This window comes from Cibotium barometz, chromosome 53, assembly GCF_041138505.1.
Source record: "Cibotium barometz isolate CiBa-2024 chromosome 53, ASM4113850v1, whole genome shotgun sequence".
NCBI lineage: Eukaryota > Viridiplantae > Streptophyta > Polypodiopsida > Cyatheales > Cibotiaceae > Cibotium > Cibotium barometz.
In genome coordinates, this window is record NC_141098.1 from 14681548 (window position 1) to 14703328 (window position 21781).

The window sequence follows — 21781 nt, forward strand, 5'->3', positions numbered from 1 at the left end:
CCTGTAATGATAAATAATATGATGGATGTGAGCAACATTGGATGTGTTTTGAAAAGGAGACTCTTTTTTGAGGAAAAACATTAATCACCTTTGTAATAATCCAAGGTCTACTACCTTCTTGTGCAAGATGCATGCATGCAAGGGACTCTCATGTGAGACATAATGATGAATAATAATGATGGATGTGGGCACACAATAATTTCAGGGAAAGAAAAACAAGGTTGATGTCCGGGTATTAAATAAATCTCAATATATCAAAAAAGCACTTACATCACACACACTTATAGCAGTCATTAATATACGCATGGAAATCTGAAAATATCAAAAGTAACAAAGCTTGGTGGGTACGTACGCGACCGTCTGGCGTGTGTGTGTCTCCTACAGACGCTGCAGCTTGCGCGGCCGTAGATTCGGTTTATGGAAGGTGGAGGCTTGCATCCTTGCGCTACCACTCGGACTTCTGAATGGAAAATCCAATGGAAGCTCCAATTCGCACTTATCTGTGTGCAGCTGTTGTACTGCGAGGCCTAATGTGTAACCCAAAGCCTTTCCAACTGGTACGGCCACGGCATTCCCGAGCTGCCGATACCTGTACACACAAACCAGCACCAAGCACATTAGAGGTATCACACGTACGCGCATGAGACTCAGAGTAAGGCCCTCCCCCTCATCGATATAGACAACCCATGGACCATTGTCAAGAAAGGGAAGCATGCCATTGCGAAATATCACAATAAACAGGACTTGCATTTCGCAATAAACAGGACTAGATCCAAGTTCTCCGACAGTCCAAATCATTACAGGGCACCAGGCTCTGGTTAGCGGATGAACTCAACTCCCCTACAGCTTAAAAACAAAAGTGCAGAACTCACCAAAGTCCGAGCAGCCCGCCACGCTGGAAAGTGGGCAGTCTACCGTGACGGAAGGGCAATAATCGAGGACTTCCGTAAGCCTAAACCCAATTGACTAGCATTCTATTGTGCCATCGGCAATTTTTTGTATCACAGATAGTTGTTTATCATCCTAGGGTTTTCATTAATCTTTTGCTTGTACCTAAGTGCACCCCGAAGTGGATTGTAATGACTGTGAGGTACCTGGTTTTGGTCCCATATGCCTTCAAGGCATTCCATGGACGTTAATATGACTTTCTTTCTTTCTTTCTTTCTCTCTCTCTCTCTCTCTCTCACACACACACACACACGCCACCTATTCTCTTGAGCTGCTGCCATCACCTCTCCTTAATTGGCCCAGCAAGCTTGTAATGATCTGGAAAGCCTTGCAACCGCGCACACTCTCTAATAGTAAGGACCCGATCTTGTGCAGGATGTATGATAATCTGGAAATGCAGATTGACATCATTACACAGTGGCAATCAATATCTCCTAATAAAGAAGATACGATTGATCGAAACCTGAGTATGGGGAACAGTTCTTGTCATAACAGTTGGAACAATCTCATCCCACCAAATCCGTCCAAAAGGTCTGCACAAGCAAGGAGAAAATGTGCTTAAGATGGCAGCATTCAGTGTGAAACTGGTATGTTCTTCTCAAGGAATGTGACGAGAAAGTTAACTGAAACCCTTATCATTCAGTACGATACTCTTATGATTTCATTTGATTCAAAAAGAAAAAGCAGCAGATTGTTTCCTTACCTTGATGATCTCCCTTGCAAGTAGTTCAATGCATAGTCGGGAACCTACAAGCACAATCATGTGAGATACTTAATCATATGTTCATGGAAGCTTCTCTCAGATCTTCACATACACATCAACATTAAGACCCACTTTTGGCCTTTGTAAAAACCTTACCTACTCCCTCCTCACTGGCTGCTGATTTTGAGGTTCCTAGGCCACAGTTCAAATGGGCTTTCTCCAATACCCTAGATCAGCCCCGTATAAGGCACAATGATCATGTGTATGAGACATAGTTGCGGCTCCATTGGGTGCGAATCAGTAGTTTTCTGGCATTGAACTTGTCACACACATGCCTAAAGGTCGGAACAAATGGGGGGGAAATGGTGATCTCCCTTTGTATGATTTTATCTTACTTGATCCGAATGGAGCTGTGACCAAGGAACTGGATGTCTCTGGCACAGCCCTGCTCTGTGAGCATAGCGGCTTGCAAATGGTCTTGGAGTTGGCAGCAAGATTGTTTGATATCTGTAATCTTACAAACCAAGGTGATAGCATGAGGTCAAAAGCAATGAGGGGTTCACAACTGAAAGAGGGTATTTCGCGGGTGGCCTTGGTCCATGTGGTTGGACCAATAGGATGTTCTGAAAGGAGATGATGGCTTCAGCACCTCATTCTTTTCTGTTGTAGCACATCCTTTACTCTTGTTAGTTGGTTGTGGCAAGAAGACCAGCCCATGCCCATCTTAGGGACACCTTGCAAGCGGCTCTAGTTAAAAAGCAGAGATACATATACGGCTCATAGACCAATGCTGCAAGGCCTTGAAATCACTCGGCTCTAGAGCCAGTTTCTATGTGAGGATGGCAGACCAATGTGAAGTGGCCCCGCTTGGTGTAAGGGTAGAAATCTAGTATCACCTTCTCCCTCGATGAGGTGATCTAGGAGCCTCAGTTTATATGCAATGGTCATGCTGGTACAGGTGTCATGTGTCAATAGTCAGATCATAGAAGGCCATACTGTTGGATTAATACTCCAATATATCCTTTATGACATTAGGGAACAAGGGACTAACGTTCATTATGATTTTATCCATGTAAAAGCATCAATAATTGAGTTTAAAGTTAGAACCCATGAGTTCTGGAGAGGTGGTGAGAATCTAGGCTTTTTGGAGGAGGTTTAGGAGATGTAGGAGTTGCAACCCCTCTTGGTTTTTTCCCATGAGTTTTCTCTTTTTCTCAGAGAAGCAATGTACCATTGATACCTATTTAAGAGGCCACTATCTAATACAATGTATGCTTGATTATGCTAATCACACCTATGTTTATGTTAATCAATGTTTTAATCCTTCTAGCTTAAGTGGTTCATTATGATTCACCATGTTTATGTTAATCAATGTTTTAATCCTTCTAGCTTAAGTGGTTCATTATGATTCACCATGGTGCTTCTTGATCATTTTGAACCACCCTAATCACTTCATTTGGTATCAAAACCATGTGGTTCTAATCACTTCATTTGGTATCAAAGCCATGCTACTACTTCCATTAGTATCATTATCAACTAATTATCTTGATTAATCCCAAAATTAATCAAGATTATGATATTTTAAGCTTCTCCTACATACCACTACTCAGTGGAAGGTGGAAATCAACCCACACTCAACATCATTGAGTGAGCTATCTTGAGAGCGAAGCCATGTCTACACGCTTGTTGCCCATCAAAGAAGCCCTCCACATCGAGCTCACAAACGGCAAAATTGTAGCGCGTTTTTTTCTGAGAAAAGCGGAGATCTTTCCTTCGTCACAACGAAATCGTCTAATTCCCAAAGGCTACAAAGGTTTTCAGGCATGCCCGACACGATGGTAATGCCAATGTTGGCAATGGAGGTTTTCTACCTCGACATTCAAGTCTAGGCACTTCTCAAAACGCCATTATGGTAAAATCAAAATTAGTCACTTCATTTTTGGGTTAATCTTGTGATTAAAGCTTTCAACCTCATCAAGACTCACTGCTATTTGGTTGACTTGAAGCATTTTAACAACAAAGAAGCATAACGTGGTCTTATTCATTCTCCACTAGTGCACTGTTGTCTGCACAGAAACCAGTAAGAGAGCTCCGCTAATCAAAGGTTAATTGGACCTAATCTCTGAATTTCTCTGCAATTGAATATTCATTCCTGCTTGAAGGTGTTACAAAGCTCTATCAACTCACATTGTGATTGCCCATTATTTTTGGAAGCTCATTGATCATTAGCAGTTTATTACTCATTAGTAGTGGAAGCTCATGCTCATTCTTCTTTTAAATTTTCATTATGCCAAGCTCAAGTGAATCATCTAATAGAAATCACATCAAAAAGAAGATTACAACAATCAAAAAGAAACTACACTACTATGCTTATACAAGGGCTATGGATCTCAGTGTTTTTTTTAGCAACAACATGCATGGGTATGGGAGGGTGAATTCTAGATTGCCTTGCTAGTTTGTATTGCCATTCAAATTTATAAAGCACTAGACACTGCTTGTTTGGTATGCATCTCAAAAGTAAGACTTCCCTACAATGGCTTACTGACCTAAAACAGATAAGTTTGAAGGACATAATTTTCACACATGACAAACTAAGGTTAAATCTACTTTGATGAAGAAAGGTTTGTAGAATGTTGTAAATGGTAAAGATAAAAAACCAAGTATAAGGGATGCATAGGCTACATGGCTAACCAAAGATGAAAAAGCACTTGCCATTATAATCCTACGATTAAGTGATAATCTCATCCACCATATCGATGGAAAAGAAACCTCAAATGAAGCTTAGGAGACACTTGATACACTTTTTGGAGCACAAGCCAAGAACTCCAAAATCTCTCTTCTTATAAAGTTCTTTGAATTAAAAATGAATGTGGGGGATTCTCTTCCCACTCATCTAAATTATATGAAGAGCATTCTAACCCAACTTGTAGGAATCAACAAACACATTGAAGATGATGAAGTTACTCTAGTACTCCTAAAGAGTCTACCACAAGATGAGTATGGTAACATTGCTACCACACTCACCAACCTCCCTTCTACTGCACTATTGGATATAGAGACTTCTCTACTTGAAGAAGAGAAGAATACATTAGCAAAAATTTGGACTCAAATTGGATCCTTTAAAAATTTCTACACATTCTCTTTGCAAAAATGAGCACCTGGTGAATTTTTTGCAAATCAACTCAGAAGTGAGCATAGTTAGGACATTTGGAATCTACCCTTTGAGACCTTTCCAATAATATATAGCATGATAGGTAATTTCTCATATTCAAGAAGTCTCCCAATTTAGTGATTCACATGATACGTTATATATTACATCATCACAAAATTTGAGGACTTCTTAAATATGCACAATTGTCCATCATGCTATATATCATTGGAAAGGTCTCGAAGAGTAGATTCCAAATGTCCAAACTTCGCTTACTTCTGAGTTGATTTATAAAAATTTTACCGTGCGCCCATTTTTGCAGAGAGAGAAATGTAAAAATCCTTAGGGGACCCAATTTAAGTCCAAATTTCTCCTACTATCAAAAGCAAAGACAAGACACACTTACAATAGGGGTGCTTATTTGAACCAAGGAGGCTTCAAGAAACATGGATCAAAGACATCTTTCAAAGGACCTTTTCAAAAAAAGGAGTTTCCTAAGAAGTCATGTAACTTTTGCGGAAAAGCTAACCATGAAGAGAAGAATTGTTTTTTTAAGAAAAAGGCTAAATAGGCCTTACATGCAGAGAAAGCAAACTAAAGTGAAGATGAAGCAAAGGAAGAAGCAGGAGCCTCACATAAGGTCAACTTTCTTTTGGATAGCTGGGCTTTCTAAAAGAGAACTTACCCTTTCCAAATTCATTCCCGTATCCTAAACTAGTTGTAAACATAACTAGGATCTAGCATCTGGCATCATAAATGGCATTGTAGACCTAACTGGAGTAAGACCTACGGACACCAACGTAGTCATCATATTCATCATTGTAAACAGCAACTAGGATTAGCATTGTCATCAACTTTAGTCTTGGATATTTTATCGAGGGGGGGTGTTGGATTAATACTCCAAAATATCCTTTATCACATTCGAGAGCAAGAGACTAAGGTTCATTATGATTTTATCCATGTAAAGGCACTCGTAATTGAGTTAAAAGTTAGAGCCCATGAGTTATGGAGAGGTGGAGATAATCTAGGCTTTTTGGAGGAGGTTTAGGAGATGATGTAGGAGTTGCCCTCTTGGTTTATTCCCACGAGTTTTCTTCGAGAAGCAATGTACCATTGATGCCTATTTAAGAGGCTACTCATCTAATACAATGTGTGCTTGATTCTGCTAATCACACCTATGTTTATGTTAATCAATGTTTTAATCCTTCTAGCTTAAGTGGTTCATTATGCTTCACCATGGTGTTTTTTGATCATTTTGAACCACCCTAATCACTTCACATACAGCCCACTTGTGGTTTAGGAGCCTCTATTTATATACAATGGTTATGTAGTAGAGTTGTTTTGCCTCTCTGTTGATGATGAGAACACACCAATTGCACCCTGGTTGAATGGAGTAAATTGTAAATCCCCTCCTGACCCAACATGGCAAATACCTGCAGAGGGCACTCTAGTCTTGGAGAAAACATCATCCCAGCATGGACGACACTCGTGGTAAAAATGCTCGTATTCCACTGATGAGGGATGGCTGCATCAAGATGTTCCCTCTAAGATACTGTGTATGGGCATATCTCTGATCCTCTAGGAGAACTTCCTCATTGAGTCATTCTCCATATCCCTTTCTTGGTGCGACCAGACCATATTCACATGGAATGGGAATGGACAAATGGAATGAGAGTCTGTTTTGGAACGAGAACAGGAACCCGGAAGAAAATGGGAAAGACACGCTATCACTATATGGCTACCATTTGCAAGCTATGAAGATGCAAGGGCATATATTGCCAAGCCTTTTAGATGCAAGGTCATACACCACTCTCATATGATATAATATGATCATAGAAAAATACAAAATTCTAATTTACTCAAAAATTAGACCCAGAATGCCTTTAGCCAAGGATGCACATATGCGGAACCGGAACGGGAATGGGAACGACACAGGTTATGGAACATGTTCCCTCATTCCCAAGACTATGGAACGTCGTTCCATGCTACTATGGACCAGACAGCCTTTCACAATAGTGGGCAACTTAAGGAAGCGTTGGTTTATTGACCCTTCTCTTGAATGCTTAACATATGATTCCTTGAGTTTATGGCCTTATGGCGGTTGCCCGATCAGATGTCTTCATTGTGCTTTTATGAGGGAACTCCTTCTAGGCTACTCCTAGACTTTCATAGCACCATTGTATCCCCATATTTGGCTGCATACACCTTGCATTCTGGGATGACGTTTCTTCTAGCCTTTGGTCATGATGTATAGTTCTATTCATAGTTAATCGGAATCTCATTTTTGGCAAAAAAGAAAAAAGGAAGGTGAGTGAAAGAAAGTGTATCTTTTGAGGTGCGAGAAAAAGTCATGACAATATGGAAAAAAATCATCTTTGTTGTGATCCACATGCAGAGGGCTGCAAGAGAGCAGTTATGTGGTGCAGTTCACAGAGTTGAAGCCAATTTTGTGAAGTACAGAACCTCCAAGTCACAACTTAAAAGACTTGAAACTTGTCACTGAATTCCTGGCTAATAATTTTTTTGGTTACCAATGTGTCATATTAAATAAGTTGACCCTCTTACCAACTGTTTCCCAGATGAAAGCTTGATAACTTTTTTGGCATCCAACTGTACAGTTCCATTTGAAAGCCTCCGAACTCCCGGCAAGTCTCGAAAGTTGGCACCCTATACACAAATATCATATTTGTTTCATTTAGGAAAACTCTATGATACATGCAGTGTGCACAATTTAAAGATGCACCTTCTTCTTGGGTATTCTGCGCATGCGCTCGAAATCATCACCGTTAAGCACCAAAGGCCGATGATCTTGAACCAAGTTTTTAGCTTTTTGAACAGCGCTGCTTTCTGCACATGTGAAACAATATATGCTATATCATTGAATGTGTTTACCAGGCCTTAGCATATCTACAAAGGTTACCAGAGCAATAACAGACTATGTGAAGATCACACTATACAGTATTTAAAGCTATTAGTATATGATGACATCTCCAGGCTTTTCATAGTACAACATTTTTGAGATGATCCCAAAAAACAATAAAAAAACATCACAACCTTCTGGCAAACGTATGAACTTTTGGAACTCTGTTAAGGGTGACTTGGTATGGCGCATTTGTTCTCTTTTCTCCGTATTCTTGACCTGGCCAAAACAACATAACATGTGTTAGTTTTTGGAAAAGTCAAAGTTGTCATTTGAAAATTAAAAAGCTTAGAATTGAGCTCTTTTTTGGATGAAGTATGTACTGGAGGAAGATCGGATATTGCATCTTGTAGAAGAATGGCCTCATTTAGCTGTGGAAGATAGTTGTCATCATATGCAACAACATTCCTCTGCAGATATTCCAAAAACAGAAACAACTAGCCTTTATTATAAAATTTCTGGTTATGATTGTTAGTGGGCTACTTTCCTCTTGTACCATAACTATACTCTCTTTGATCATTGGAGGACCCCATAGGTTGCTAAACAGGAATACCTCCCACTCAGAAGGTTTACAGCCTTTGAGTACATCATGTGTTGGTAGTGGGAATGCCGGGAGAGCCTGCAGGAAAATAAGACGAGCAACTGTTTTTTAGGGAACGTACGCATGTGTGTGTGTGTGTGTGTGAGAGAGAGAGAGAGAGAGAGAGAACACCTACAAAAGACTCAAAGGGTCTATGAGACCAAAAGTGTGCCATGGATAGGCTAAAGGGAACATGGAAAGAGAGAAAAAACACTCCCGAGAAAAGAGTGTCTGTACAGTAATGTATCCAAATAGCAGAGTAAATCATGTGTAGAGTACCTACCCACAAATCCATCTCCCAAGTTGGCGCATCTCATCGGAGCATGTCCTTGATCCCCATCCCCCCCCCCCCCCCCCCCGGTGCACGCACACAGACAGAGAGAGAGAGAGAGAGAGAGAGAGAGAGAGAGAATTATACTGATGTCTACAGAAGGCCAAAATTACTTATGAGAACAAACAAGTAACGTAAAGAGTGTGCTGGTCTTGAGATGAATATATGATCTAGCAAAAGAAAACATTCTTTGAAAGTATATCCTACTAATCAACTAGTAAATCTAAGAGGCCAAGCATCAAGTACAGTCATCTTCACTAAAAACATCTGGGTTTCATTTTTATTTTGGATTTGGTTTGGACTTTGAAAATCCTCAATGAGAGCTCTACCCTCACAAAAGAGAGAGAGAGAGAGAGAGAAGAGGGGGGGGGGGAGCGGGGGGAAGAAGTGTGTATTAAATTTGAAGAAGTAAAATTTGGACTGTTTTTACCTCAGATGGAGAAGCTCCTAAAAGAAAAAATCTCATGCGGAACTGTGGAAGCCCATAACATCCAGCAACCAGAAGGCCAACTTTTGCCTGCAGTTGAAAATATTAAGATTGGTCTTAAACTTGGCTCAATCAATCATTTAATCTTTCTTGCAAAATCAGGATGAAAGAGATTACAGCCCTTAGTGCTATTATAATGATTGGACCATACCCTCAACTCGAAGGGTGTATTGGATTATTTGTCAGTTCAGACGAAGGTTAAGACATTTGATACACGGGTGCTCAAGAAAGACCATATCTATTTTGTGGAGGTTCTTGCAATGCAATTCATTAAGGTATCTGTGTGTTGGAATGGATTTGATATTCAAAGGGATTGTCATTCCAATGAGGATATAGAAGTCATACGCCTTGCTGACTACTTGTCACCATCCTTCACCATCCTTTGTTTTTGTAATCGCCATATCTACGTGAAGAGCCCTACAAAGTGCAAGTGCATCTTGGCCATCTTGAGGTCCTTCATGGGGATTGGCTTAAAAGCTGAACAAATAAGCAGGATCCAAGCCTTAATTTGTTTTGAAAAGGCATGTTATTTAGTCTAACCTTCATCAAGTCTATGTTTTGAAAATTGTAAGATGGATTTTCAATGCCCGCCCAAGTATTTCAAGTTATGATCAAGTACCTCATGGAAGCTTTTTGGACTGAACAGCTTTAGCAATAAAGGCATGCATCATCTTTGTATTCTCTTAGCTAAGTAATTCGAGTTAATAATGCCCAAGTTGAGGTCCATTAATTCCATCATCCCTTGCTACATCTGAATCACCTCCTCCTAGTGGTTCACCTGTGCTGCCAATTCTTCAATCTTGTTGTTCTTGCTCTGTATCTCCTTGCGGAGGCCTTCCAACTTTTTTTCATGTTGGTTTAAGACCCTGTCCAACACCACCTTCTATTTGCCCAACAACTTCTTGGTGTTGTCCTCCACTATCTTCATGTATGCCTCCAGGTCCTGTAGAGATTCATATTTCCCCCTAGTTGCTGCCTTGGGGGCGTGAGCAAGGGTGCATGGGAACTGTTGTAGTAGAGGAACTATTGTGGGTAGTGGATTCCGCTCTGGATGTGTGTACCACAAAGAAATCTGTGATGGCTCTCTGTGAGGTGTCCTATCGGAGCCAGGGTTGTCTCTCAGCATGCTGCCTCAACACTACATTCCTCTGTCATTTGAGCTCCATCAAGTAAATGCCCAAGCACCTCTGATCCTCAAACTATATCACCTGTGTGAGTGGTCCGAATCCCTCTTGGAAGAGCCAGTGGAATCTCCCCTCGATCTCATAGTAAGCCGGGCAACTAAACATATAATGGGCCTCATCCTCTACTGCTCCTGTGATGCATACTGTGCATGTCCTCTCCTCATGTGGGATATTCTTAGCTTTGGCAGTCTCTACTCTGAAGCGGTGGGAGGATACCCTAAGCTGGCCGATCGTGGTACGCATAGCATGTGACGTGTGTATCCTGGGAACTCAAAGGGCCTGTAAAAGTGACTCCTAGATACACATACTTCTGCACAATCTCCACATTGCATCTCTGTATATGAAAGAAAATCGTGAGGCGACTGCATAAGATGTGTTGAAGACCATAACCTTGGTTTTGCCCAAATTGACCATAAGGTCTCTCTCCCTGCAAAATATGTCCAATGCATTTAAGTGTTTTTGTAAACCCTCGGCTGAATCTAATATCAAGACAATGTCATCAGCATATAGAAATATGGGCACTACTGTCTAAGCCAATGGTGAACCTCTACCTCCGAAACTATCCACAAATAATGTGATCTCATCAATGTATAGGCCAAAGAGTGTAGGTGAAAGTGGGCAGCCCTACTTAACCCCAATAGTGCTACATATATCTCCCGAGGTCCCACCGGGTGCACATACTCAGCCGAGTACTGCCTCATATAGTGCCATCACACCCCATATCATCTCATGTGAGAACTGCAGCTCCTGCAAGCGTCCTATGAGGGACGGAGTCAAGCTTTGCGGAAATCCACAAAGCAGCAATACACGTGTCCCTTTGAGGACCTTGCCTCCTCTATGATAGCATGGTCCAGCGTGGAGAAGTTTCTCCTGAAGCTTTCTTGGCCTGATGCTCTCTTTCCCATCCTCTCTGCCATAGAGCTCATCATGTCCTCTAGTACTGCCCCATAGATTTTGGCCATTGTGTAAGCAACCATGATAGTCTTGTAGTTACTTGGGTCCGTGGGGTCTCTTGCTTTGTGGATTGGGACAATGGTGTTGGTAGTCTAGGAGGGTGGGAAGCCTTCATAGACTGCTTTGTTAAAAAGACTGGCAAGAATGGGAGCCAATACGTCATGCCCGTGGGCAAACTGTTCCGCACATAGATCCTCATGATCTTTTGCTCTCCCATTATGCAGCTTTTTAAGAGCCCTAGTGACATTGGGGGAATCAAAGAGATAAGATGATGTAGGCCAAGGGATGTGTGACATTTGTGGTATAGGTTGGTTTGGTACATCATACAGCTGTCGTGCATAGGCTTCCCAAAGGCTAGGATCTATGATAGGTGTAGGTGCTTTTTTTTTTTCAAGAATGCACCAAGCTTCTGAGTTGTCCTCGCTCAAAAAGAGCTAGTATAACTCTTGTTCTCGTCTAGTGAGAAATGCCCGTTTCTTTCTGCAAGTGAATTTACAGAAGATGCATTGCATCTTATGTGCTGAAATCAGCCCATGTTTCCTCTCGTGTAAGAGGTGGAAGCATGGTGGTTTTGCACTATTCATCATACCATCCATTATGGGGTTGGAATCCCACTGGCAAACTTGTTGTGGAGCATGTGGTGTAGGGGAAGCTGGCATGGGCAAAGTCATGGATGATGAAGGAAAGCTGGGATGTAATGGTGGAGATAGGAAGGGATAAGTCGAGAGCTGAATCAGTTATTGCTTTGCTTCCGAAGAGGAGTTAGAGACCACAAGATGCATGATTATCTGGTATTAGCCCGACCGGCTACTATAGATGCATGTTGCAAACTCGCAATTGAATATGAAGATAATATACTGAAATTGCCACAGCCAAAAGATGTCAGAACATCTTCGGCGACAACGACTTTGCGTGTTTCGAGTCACCAAGAGATTGAAACTCGGAGCAAGCAAGTCGGAAACATGACTGTGGAAGAGCTCAATAATGCAATACTAGAGAAATTGAAGGTAAAGGAGAGAAGAGAAACATCTAGGCATGGGCATACCTATCTTTACTCCCATAGGAAATTGGTGTGGTGCTCTGTGTGTAGATTGAATCAAACTATCACCGAATGTCCACAGTTAAGAGTAAGGCCACTACTCTATTGTGTACACTGTGTCAAACTAGGGAATCACAACACTTCCATGTGCAGATATCCAAGGTTCCAAACAGTTGCACAGCTGCTGACACCTAGAGCTCCATTAGCCTTACCAGCACCACTTGTGCAAATCACTGCAGCTGCAGGACAGTCCAACTCTTCCTATTCACCTAGAGGGATGTTTCGAGTACAGGACACTTCACCTCTACCACCACTTGTTCTACCACCACAACCACCATAGGCTAAAATCAACCAAGTAATGATTGAAGAGCCATCAAAAGATATTGATATGGTGCGTGAAGTAGAACTTAGTAGAGAGTACTATGAGGAAGCTACGGAGATCGCACGAGAATTCTATGTCCTACAGAATAACATGCCAATACCTGTGTTTCAAACCACGATACAGTGGAAGGGAAAGGACATAGACTCAAACATGAGAAGAGCTACAATGTTTTGGCTACGGTGGGCCTCATCGAATTACTGAGTGTCCAAACAAGAATGTGGTTCACACGTACCAATCCCAACAATTGACTCCTACGCCCAATGGCAAGCTAGTACTAACTTGTACTAAATGTGGTATTGATCATTTGATCAAGGATTGTCCATACCACGCAAGTGGTTTGACTTCCACTTCTAACCAGGCCACTATCCGGACCATTAGTGTGCAGCTTGGAAATATCACACCACTCAATGTCCTGACACGAGCCTAGGCCCAGTTGGGGGACAAGGGAAAGAACCGAGCAGATGCGACCACTTCCAAAACTGGTCGGAGAAGAAGAGTGAAAAATGTGGATAAGGGTGACACCAGGGTCACAATCCAGGATTAATCCAAAGAAGATACGATCGACACGGGATCCACCCAATCGAGAGAAGAAGGGGATCAAGCGATCAACCAAAAAGAGTCTGACCTAGAGGAGCAAGGGGAAAGACCATCAACCCCTAAAGGAGTCGGGAAAATACCCAAATGCCGAAGAGAAGATAAGGAATCTCGAGGATGCCACGGCCTTAGTAGAAGAATGTCAATGACTTTATAAAGCCAAGCTAAGAGCTAACCAGGTCAAAGATACAATGTATCCAAGAAACGAGCCAACAAGGGAAAGAGAATTGGACATACCTACTCTAATTCCAGAAGAGACAGAAGAGGGATCTAAAGGGAACACAATGTCAAGAATGTTTGAGGAAGATGCGTAGGGTGAGTCCATCCATTCCTTCCCTAGGGATGGATACGAGAGACATACATGGAAGGAACCTCAATTACCAGAGAACCCAGAGATATAGGAAGTCTCACAATCGTACTGTCCACTTCTGCGCAAATGCCATTGGGACAACTGCTACACAATTCACCAACACTATGGACAGACATAAAGGAATGGGTAGAAGGCGGACTAAGACCAGCCGGCACTACAGAGGATGTTCTGTCACCTCTAGCAGAAATAACCCTAAAACACAGAAGGGAAAGAACAACCAGAGTCGTCAAGATACCAGTTAATCAATTGGGACGTTATTACGAAAGTGACGACACTAATGCTACAATCCCGATTCATAAACTAGAAAAAACCCGAGCTAAAAAGATCAGATCTAATCGTTAAAATGGTAGATGGAACATCTTCAAGACCCATTGGGTTTTTGGAGAATGTGAATCTCAAACTCTTTACGTTTCGCTACCATCATACATTTGTAGTAATGGACTTTCTGCGCCAACCAGACTCATACGACGTAATATTAGGGAGACCCTTTATGAGGGAACCTAAATTGGTGCACGATTAGACATTAGATCATGTGTATGTGCGTAGGGATTCACAAATTTTAAAGATAGATATGAGAACGTGCAGAGCACATCCCATGTCACGTGCATCCCGCACTTGGATGCCACGTAGACATATCTATACAGAAGGTGCAGGACTTGGGATGGAAAACTGGTCCCATGTGAGCCCAGTCCGAGACGAGTCAGCCAGGGTTCCATTCTAGTCATCCGAGGTTAGGTGTGCATTGTCCTTCACATGAAACAGTGCCAGTCCGCGCTGTGAGTCTCCCTATGGAATGATGTCAGTGGTTGTGTGTATCTGGTATGATACTAGATGCCAGATCACTCTGTAGACAGTTAGGGTTTTCATATAGGAAAGGGGCCAGCCCATAGGGCTACCCCAAGGATAGATATGGGCATGGGGGAGGTGTAGAACCACCCCCATAGGGGCCAGGAAGGCCTTCGCTGTGCCCACCAGCCATGGGATGGCCATGGAAGGGCTGTAGGACAGCCCTAAGGCTCCTGGACAGGCAGCCGACAGGGTACACAGCCCTAGAGGGCTGTAGGCCAGCAGGTGTGGGGCAGCCCACACAAGCTGCCCAGCAGCCAGAATGTGAAGCGCCTGATGGACAGCAGTTCATTTAGTGATGCGCTGATTTTCTAGCATTTAATGCTGAATATTTTGGTCGTGGAGCAATTTTCAGACAGCCGCCTGGCTTTAAACCAGCCGACTAGCATTCCTGAAGGGTATAAATACCCATTGCATGGTTCAGTCCATTCATCTCATAATTCACCAAGTGCTGATGCTGATCAAAGGGCCCGGACAGCCAAGGAGAAGCTAACGCAGAAGGGGTGAAGGATTGAAGGTCAAGGGCAGAGATCTATCTCAGCCAAGAAGGTTAGGTTGAGTCTTTTATTTCAGTTTTGCATCATTCTAATAAAAGCAAATACACCATTCGTGGTGGGGGCCCTGCAGAGGGTAATCGGGACCCAATACTATGTCCTCTTCTCCCTCTCTCTCTCTCTCTCTCTCTCTCTCTCTCTATTTTTCTGCACATCTATATTCAGTTTTGTGCGTTGATTTCGTCGCGACAAGTGTGATGTTTTTCTAAGCATTGAAGTTACCGATCTCCCCCAAAGCTTCCGCATGTTACAGTGGTATCAGAGCGTACTGCAAGTGTAAAGATTCAACAAGAAACCAGAAATCTTTTCTCTCTCGTGTGGTTGGTTTTCAAACTCCGGTGGACTACCTCTTTCGGAGTGACTCGTGTCCCCGGTTGGTTTTCAGCCTCTGGAAGCCTCCCGCACACATAGTGGATGGTCAGATTGCGCTTCGGAAAGGAAGTACGTTTTCTTGCTATGGCGAGCTTCGACGACGAGAGACCAAGAACCTTGGGACCAGAGTGCACTAGGCAACCCAGCTAGGGCATCAGGCATGAATGTTACAGATGTTCCAACAGATGATGCGAGCAATCGCAGACCAGACTACCAAGTTGGAAGAGCAGAAGGCGCAGATCCTGGCTCTAGAAGCGCGCACCCATTCTCCAGTTGGTACTTGGAAGGTGAGGCTATTCCTTGGTGGACCCAGTGGGCTCGTGCCCACACCAGATTAGGTATGGCAGCTTATGTGTGGGATGAGTTTGTCCACAACCTTAAGCAGCGGTTTCTACCACCCCATTACCTTGAGCAACTTGAAGACGAGTTCAGGGGAGCGCGTCAGAACGCGCAACCAGTCCTTCAGTTTGCCAATAGAATTTTGACTTTACGTTTGCAATTAGTCTTATCTGATACGGACAAGAAAGGGCAATTTTTGAATGGCCTTGATACGCAAATCCAGTGGGAGGTGCGTAGTTTAGGCCACCCACCTTCAAAGATGCACTCTTGCTTGCGTAGAGTTCTGAAATAAAGCACAATGGTGGCAAGCCCAAGACTTCCTAGCGGACTACTCCCAAGGCTACCGCCTCGGGGGGAAAATGCCAGAACCAGACGAGGTCTTCCCCAAGACAGAGCACTGGAGCCTTTGGCTCCAAGAACTCGAACAATGCGTCCAAACTTACTCCACACCAGAAAGCGGAGACAGGCAAGACAGGTGGCAAGTTGAGTGCTGAGGAGATTTCTAAGTACAAGGAGGGTAGGTGTTTCTTTTGTCATACAAAAGGACACACTTCTCAGGAGTGTCCTAAGAAGACTTCCGCTCCAAAGACCGTCGTCTCAGCCTCCACAGCTTGCGTGGTGAGCCCAACTCCCACATAGACCCCAGTGGCTACCCCTAGTTCTTCCAATCCCAATGGTTCAGTTGGAGCAATCATTCGTCGGGAGCTCGAAGATAAGCAGAAGGACGTCCATGACCACGAGTATGAGCACAACAAATTGCTCAAGACCTTTTGCTACATGGGTGGACAGAGAGTCGTTGTCTGGTTTGACAGCGGTAGCACGGAGGACGTGGTCACGAAACAAGCCGCTCGGCGTGCCCGTTTCGTCCCGACTTCGGTGGACAAACAAGTTGAGGGTTTTAGCATAGGCATGACAATGAGTGTCAAGTACGAAGCTCTAGGTGCTAAATTGGTTATTCGGGACATAGAGTTTGTGCGTGATTTTATGGTTGCCCCTCTTGTAGGAGCGGACATAATTTTGGGCATTCAGTGGTTTCACAAGTTTCTTCCTGATGTCGTGGGACAAGCACACTTTCCAGATTAATCGGAATGTGTCAAACGCCCCCGTGACCATTAAGTGTAAGCTAGTAATTCCAAACTTTCCACTCGTAAGCCACTTACAGTAAGCCACTTACAGGCTAAACAAGCAATTAGAAAAGGTGCACCTTATGCGATGATATGCATCCAGACTGCCTAGACGGTGGCCAGTGCTTCCAAGAAGTATTTGGCTCTCCATGAAAAGTTCAAGAAGATTTTTCTTCGGGACAATCTCCCTCCCCACTAGCTTCCCCCGTCCAGACCGGAGGACCACAAGATTGATCTCCTCCCAAGCACGGAACCCCTGAGCAAGTTTCCATATCGCCTTTCCAAGGCAATGGAATCGGAGTTGGACCGTTAACTCTAAGAATTGTTGCAATCTGGCTTCATCCGCCCGAGTGTGTCGCCATTTGCAGCATCGATCCTGTTTGTCAAGAAGAAAGATGGGTCTTCTCGTTTGTGTGTCGATTATTGTGCACTCAATAAGCTGACTATCAAGAGTACATTCCCGATGCCTCAAATAGATTATATTCTTGAGAGGCTAAATGGGGCTAAGGTGTTCTCGAAACACGATTTAAAAAGTGGGTACCACCAGGTGCAGATTGTGGAGGGAGACATCCCCAAGACAGCCTTATGTACGGAACAGACCCACTATGAATTTGTGGTCATGCCTTTTGGCTTGAAGAATGCCCTAGCTACATTCAACCGCATGATGATGCGTATTTTCCGGGAATTAATTGACAAGTGTGTGTTCATATTTCTGAATGACATACTAGTATTTTCAGCTACCGTTGAGCAGCATGCCATTGATGTGGAGAAAGTCCTTAAGTTGCTGGAAAGCAACGAGCTCTACGTCAATGAGAAGAAGTCGTTATTTTATTTGTTCCAGGTTTATTACTTTGGATATATAATAAGTGCAGAAGGCATTCGACTTGATCCGACTAAGGTGGTCGAGATTGTCAATTGTTGGGAAGTACCTCAGACAGCTCTTACGACATTAGATCCTTTGTGGGTATATGCCAGGCATACTCCACTCACATAGACAAGTTTTCTGACCTCTCGGCGGATCTCACCAATCTGCTAAAGGGTGTCAAGACAAGAAGGCAACGGATTCGAATGACTCCACGAGCGTTGGAGGCATTCAAGAACCTCAAGGTGGCTTTATCAGAAGCTCCTTGTTTAGCACTTGCCTCGTGGGACGAGCCATTTCAGGTGATCACCAATGCAAGTAACATCGCAATTGGTGGTGTTGTATTACAACAGAATGGTCATCCAGAAGCTTACATGTCTCGTTAGTTATTGTCCGCAGAAAAAAATTACTCAGTCTACGATCATGAACTCCTTGCAGTTATATAGGCCTTGAAACATTGGAAACATTTCCTTTATGGCCGTGACTTTGAGGTTCGCACTGACCATCAGGCATTACGCTGGATTCAGACAATGCCAAGTGCACAGTGGAGTGATTGACAACACCGTTGGAGCCAGATATTCCAGCAATTTGGTGGTATGATTGAGCACCTTCCAGGAAAGGCCAATCTAGTGGCTGATGCTTTAAGCAAGAAGGGACAAGTGACTTTGATTCAGACCACTAGACTCGACCTTGGTGATACGGGACTAGACGACATGAAGCACACGTACATGGATTCCAAGGAATTCGGTACACAGTGGGAACAGGCATTGGATGCCACAGGACCATGCCACTTTTTGATATGCGATGGTTGGCTTTTCTACAAAGGCCGACTATGTGTCATGAAGACGTTCAGGGCAGCTCTTCTCCATGACGCCATTACTGGTGGTCATAGGGACATGAATTCGACTTTGGAGAATTTGGAACCACAATGTTATTGGCCAAAGATGAGGCAAGATGTGTTTTCATATGTACAACACTGTGATATTTGTCAAAAGGTGAAAGCTCCTCGTGGAAAGAAGATAGGGTTGTTACAGTCCTTGCCAATTCCTGAGCGACCTTTCCAAGATATTTCGATGGACTTTGTCACGAATCTGCCTCCCAGTCCGGGTAAGCGTAATACTTAGTGCTTGACTATAGTTGATAGATTTAGCAAATTTATTATGCTCATTCCATGTAGGGCCAATGTAACCACCGAGGATGTTGCCCAGTTGTTCATTCGGCATTGGCACCCGAATGGCGAGATTCCTAGGACCATAGTGTCAGACCGTGATGCCAAGTTTACCAGCTATTTTTGGATGGCATTGTTTAATAACTTTGGTACTAAATTGAATTTTTCCAGTGCATTTCACCCACAGACGGACGGCCAGACAGAGATCTACAACCAGTCGGCCTTAGATGTGCTGAAGTGTTATGTCCACGATCAGCAAGATAAGTAGGATCATATTTGCCTTTAGTTCAAGCTATTTTGAATGATTCTTTTTCTTCAACTATTTTGAATGATTCTTTTTCTTCAACTATTGGCAGGACTCTATATGAGGCAGCGTTTGGAAGACCATTCCAGTCGCTATTGACTAGAAACTCGTCTTCAGTACCTGAAGCGAACAGAGTGACGGAGTCTTACCAGGAGATTTTAGAGTCAATAAAAGACAGGTTGGCTAAAGCGCAAGAGGTCTACACTCAACAGGCCAATAAAGACCAAAGGGATATGAAGTTTTCGCAAGGGAATTGGGTTTATCTTCGGATTATGAAGCAAAGGTTGAAGCAGGTGGGCAAGCGATGCCCAAAGTTGTCTTTCAGGATCTTCGAACCTTTTCCCATTTAAAGAAAGATTAATGAGATTTCAATGAAGTTGAAGCTACCTTTGAGTTGGACTACGTACAATGTGTTCCACGTCAGTTGGTTAAAGCCATATGCAAGTGCGTGTTGGAGAAATCATAGTCAAAGAGTATGTTCTAGCGTGTACTAGGAACTAGTTTATGAGTCTTTGTGTGAGAGAGTGCCATGTGTCACTTTGGGAGTTATCCCATAAGCATATGGTACTTGAGTGTGTGTGTTCACTCTATAAGAGTGATGTACTTTCTTGTGTCACATCAATCAAATCAAGCTATCTTGGTCTACATGTAAGTACTAGGTGATTGGCTCTTCCTGGAGTTGTCGACCGAGCAGGATGGTGATGGCTTGCTCAAACTCCGTGCGGTTGAGGTCATTTCCATTTCATTATGTTTGCTATCTTTTCTTTCTACTCCTAGAGTTAGCTTGCTCTCCTGCTCCAACAGTGCGATCCCTTCAGAAGTTATAGACGAGGCGGGACCATGTATTATTGATGAAGTTAAAGTTATGGTTCCAGAACAGATCCTTTTGCACCGCTTCAAACATGGCTCAAGCCCAAGACAAAGACATTTCCTCACAAAGTTTCAGGACCAAGGGACCCACGAAGCGGTATGGCTTGACAAAGAGTTTTTCAACGACTATCCGGCATTATTGACGGATTATTTGGATGCTCTGCAACTTCCGTCAAGTTAACCACCACCAAAAGGGGATGTCATGTGCATCCTGCACTTGGATGCCACGTAGACATATCTGTACAGAAGGTGCAGGACCTCGGATGAAAAACTAGTCCCATGTGAGCCCAGTCTGGGACGAGTCAGCTAGGGTTCCATTCCAGTCGTCCGAGGTCAGGTGTGCATTGTCCTGCACATGCGTCCAAGGTCAGGTGTGCATTGTCCTGCACATGAAACAGTGCCAGTCCATACTGTGAGTCTCTCTTTGGAATGATGTCAACGGCTCTATGTATCTGGTATGATAATGGATGCCAGATCACTCTGTAGACAGTTAGGGTTTGCATATAGGAAAGGGGCCAGCCCATAGGGCTACCCCAAGGATAGATATGGGCATGGGGAAAGTGTAGAACCACCCCCATAGGGGCCAGAAAGGCCTTGGCTATGCCCACCAGTCATGGGATGGCGATGGAAGGGCTGTAGGACAGCCCTAGGGCTCCTAGACAGAAAGCCGACAGGGCACACAGCCCTAGAGGGCTGTAGGCCAGGTGTGGGGCAGCCCACACAGGCTGCCCAGCAGCCAGAATGTGAAGCGTCTGATGGCCATCAACTCATTTAGTGATGCGCTGATTTTCTAGCATTTAATGCTGAATATTCTGGTCGTGGAGAAATTTTTAGACAGCCGACTGGCTTTAAACCAACCAACTAGCATTCCTGAAGGGTATAAATACCCATTGCATGGTTCAATCCATTCATCTCATAATTCACCAAGTGCTGAAGCTGATCAAAGGGCCAAGACAGCCAAGGACAAGCTAATGCACAAGGGGTGAAGGATTTAAGGTCAAGGGCAAAGATCTATCATCTCAACCAAGAAGGTTCAGGTTCAATCTTTCATTTCAGTTTTGCATCATTCTAATAAAAGCAAATACACAATCCGTGGTGGGGGCCCTACAGAGGGTATTCAGGACCCAATACAGTGTCTTCTCCCTCTCTCTCTCTCTCTCTCTCTCTCTCTCTCTCTTTATCTGCACATCTATATTCAATTTTGTGCGTTAATTTCGTCGCGACAAGTGTGCTGTTTTTCAGAGCATTGAAGTTACCGATCTCCCCCAAAGCTTCCGCATGTTACATCCCATGGAAGGGAAATTGTTCATAGTAATGATTCGGTCACAAACTGAGCGGACCACATCCGTACAAATATGTCAGCCCACGGTGGAAAATTTCAAAGAGGAAGAGGAAACGGAAATGTATTCATCACTTACTCCTTGGATTTCAGTGAAAACTGGATGCTAGCTACCATAGATGTGATGCAACCCAGAGGGACCCAATATGTGGAATCTAGAACATTCCCACTACCTCTATCTCTATGGTCAATTGGCAAACCATTGATGAAGAAGAGAAGACCTCTAGCATAGAAGGGACTAGATCACAAGGCCATACCAACGTTCAACGCCTCTCAGAAGATGGCGAAAACAGAAATGATATATTGCTTGAGATATCTCGAAGCCACTAAGGTACACGATGAGTTTTCTAAAGATTGGGATGA

General features: G+C 43.4%; 1 protein-coding gene across 6 annotated transcripts in view; it reads right to left on the minus strand.

The window, feature by feature from the left end:
* Window positions 1-221: 221 nt before the first annotated feature.
* Window positions 222-21781, minus strand: part of LOC147608333 (DNA (cytosine-5)-methyltransferase CMT3-like) — a 91893-nt gene continuing 70333 nt past the window's right edge. For 5 of the 6 annotated variants that reach the window (XM_086788965.1, XM_086788968.1, XM_086788969.1 and 2 more), the window contains 10 exons: window positions 9061-9147; window positions 8273-8338; window positions 8043-8129; window positions 7854-7938; window positions 7543-7646; window positions 7365-7466; window positions 1652-1695; window positions 1412-1481; window positions 1233-1336; window positions 222-589 (listed from right to left, as the gene is read on the minus strand). In XM_086788965.1, coding sequence (XP_086645091.1) covers window positions 379-589; window positions 1233-1336; window positions 1412-1481; window positions 1652-1695; window positions 7365-7466; window positions 7543-7646; window positions 7854-7938; window positions 8043-8129; window positions 8273-8338; window positions 9061-9147 — 960 coding nt within the window. In that variant the 3' untranslated portion in view covers window positions 222-378. The remainder of the gene's footprint in view (window positions 590-1232; window positions 1337-1411; window positions 1482-1651; window positions 1696-7364; window positions 7467-7542; window positions 7647-7853; window positions 7939-8042; window positions 8130-8272; window positions 8339-9060; window positions 9148-21781) is intronic. The other variant, XR_015264437.1, reaches the window with a different exon arrangement.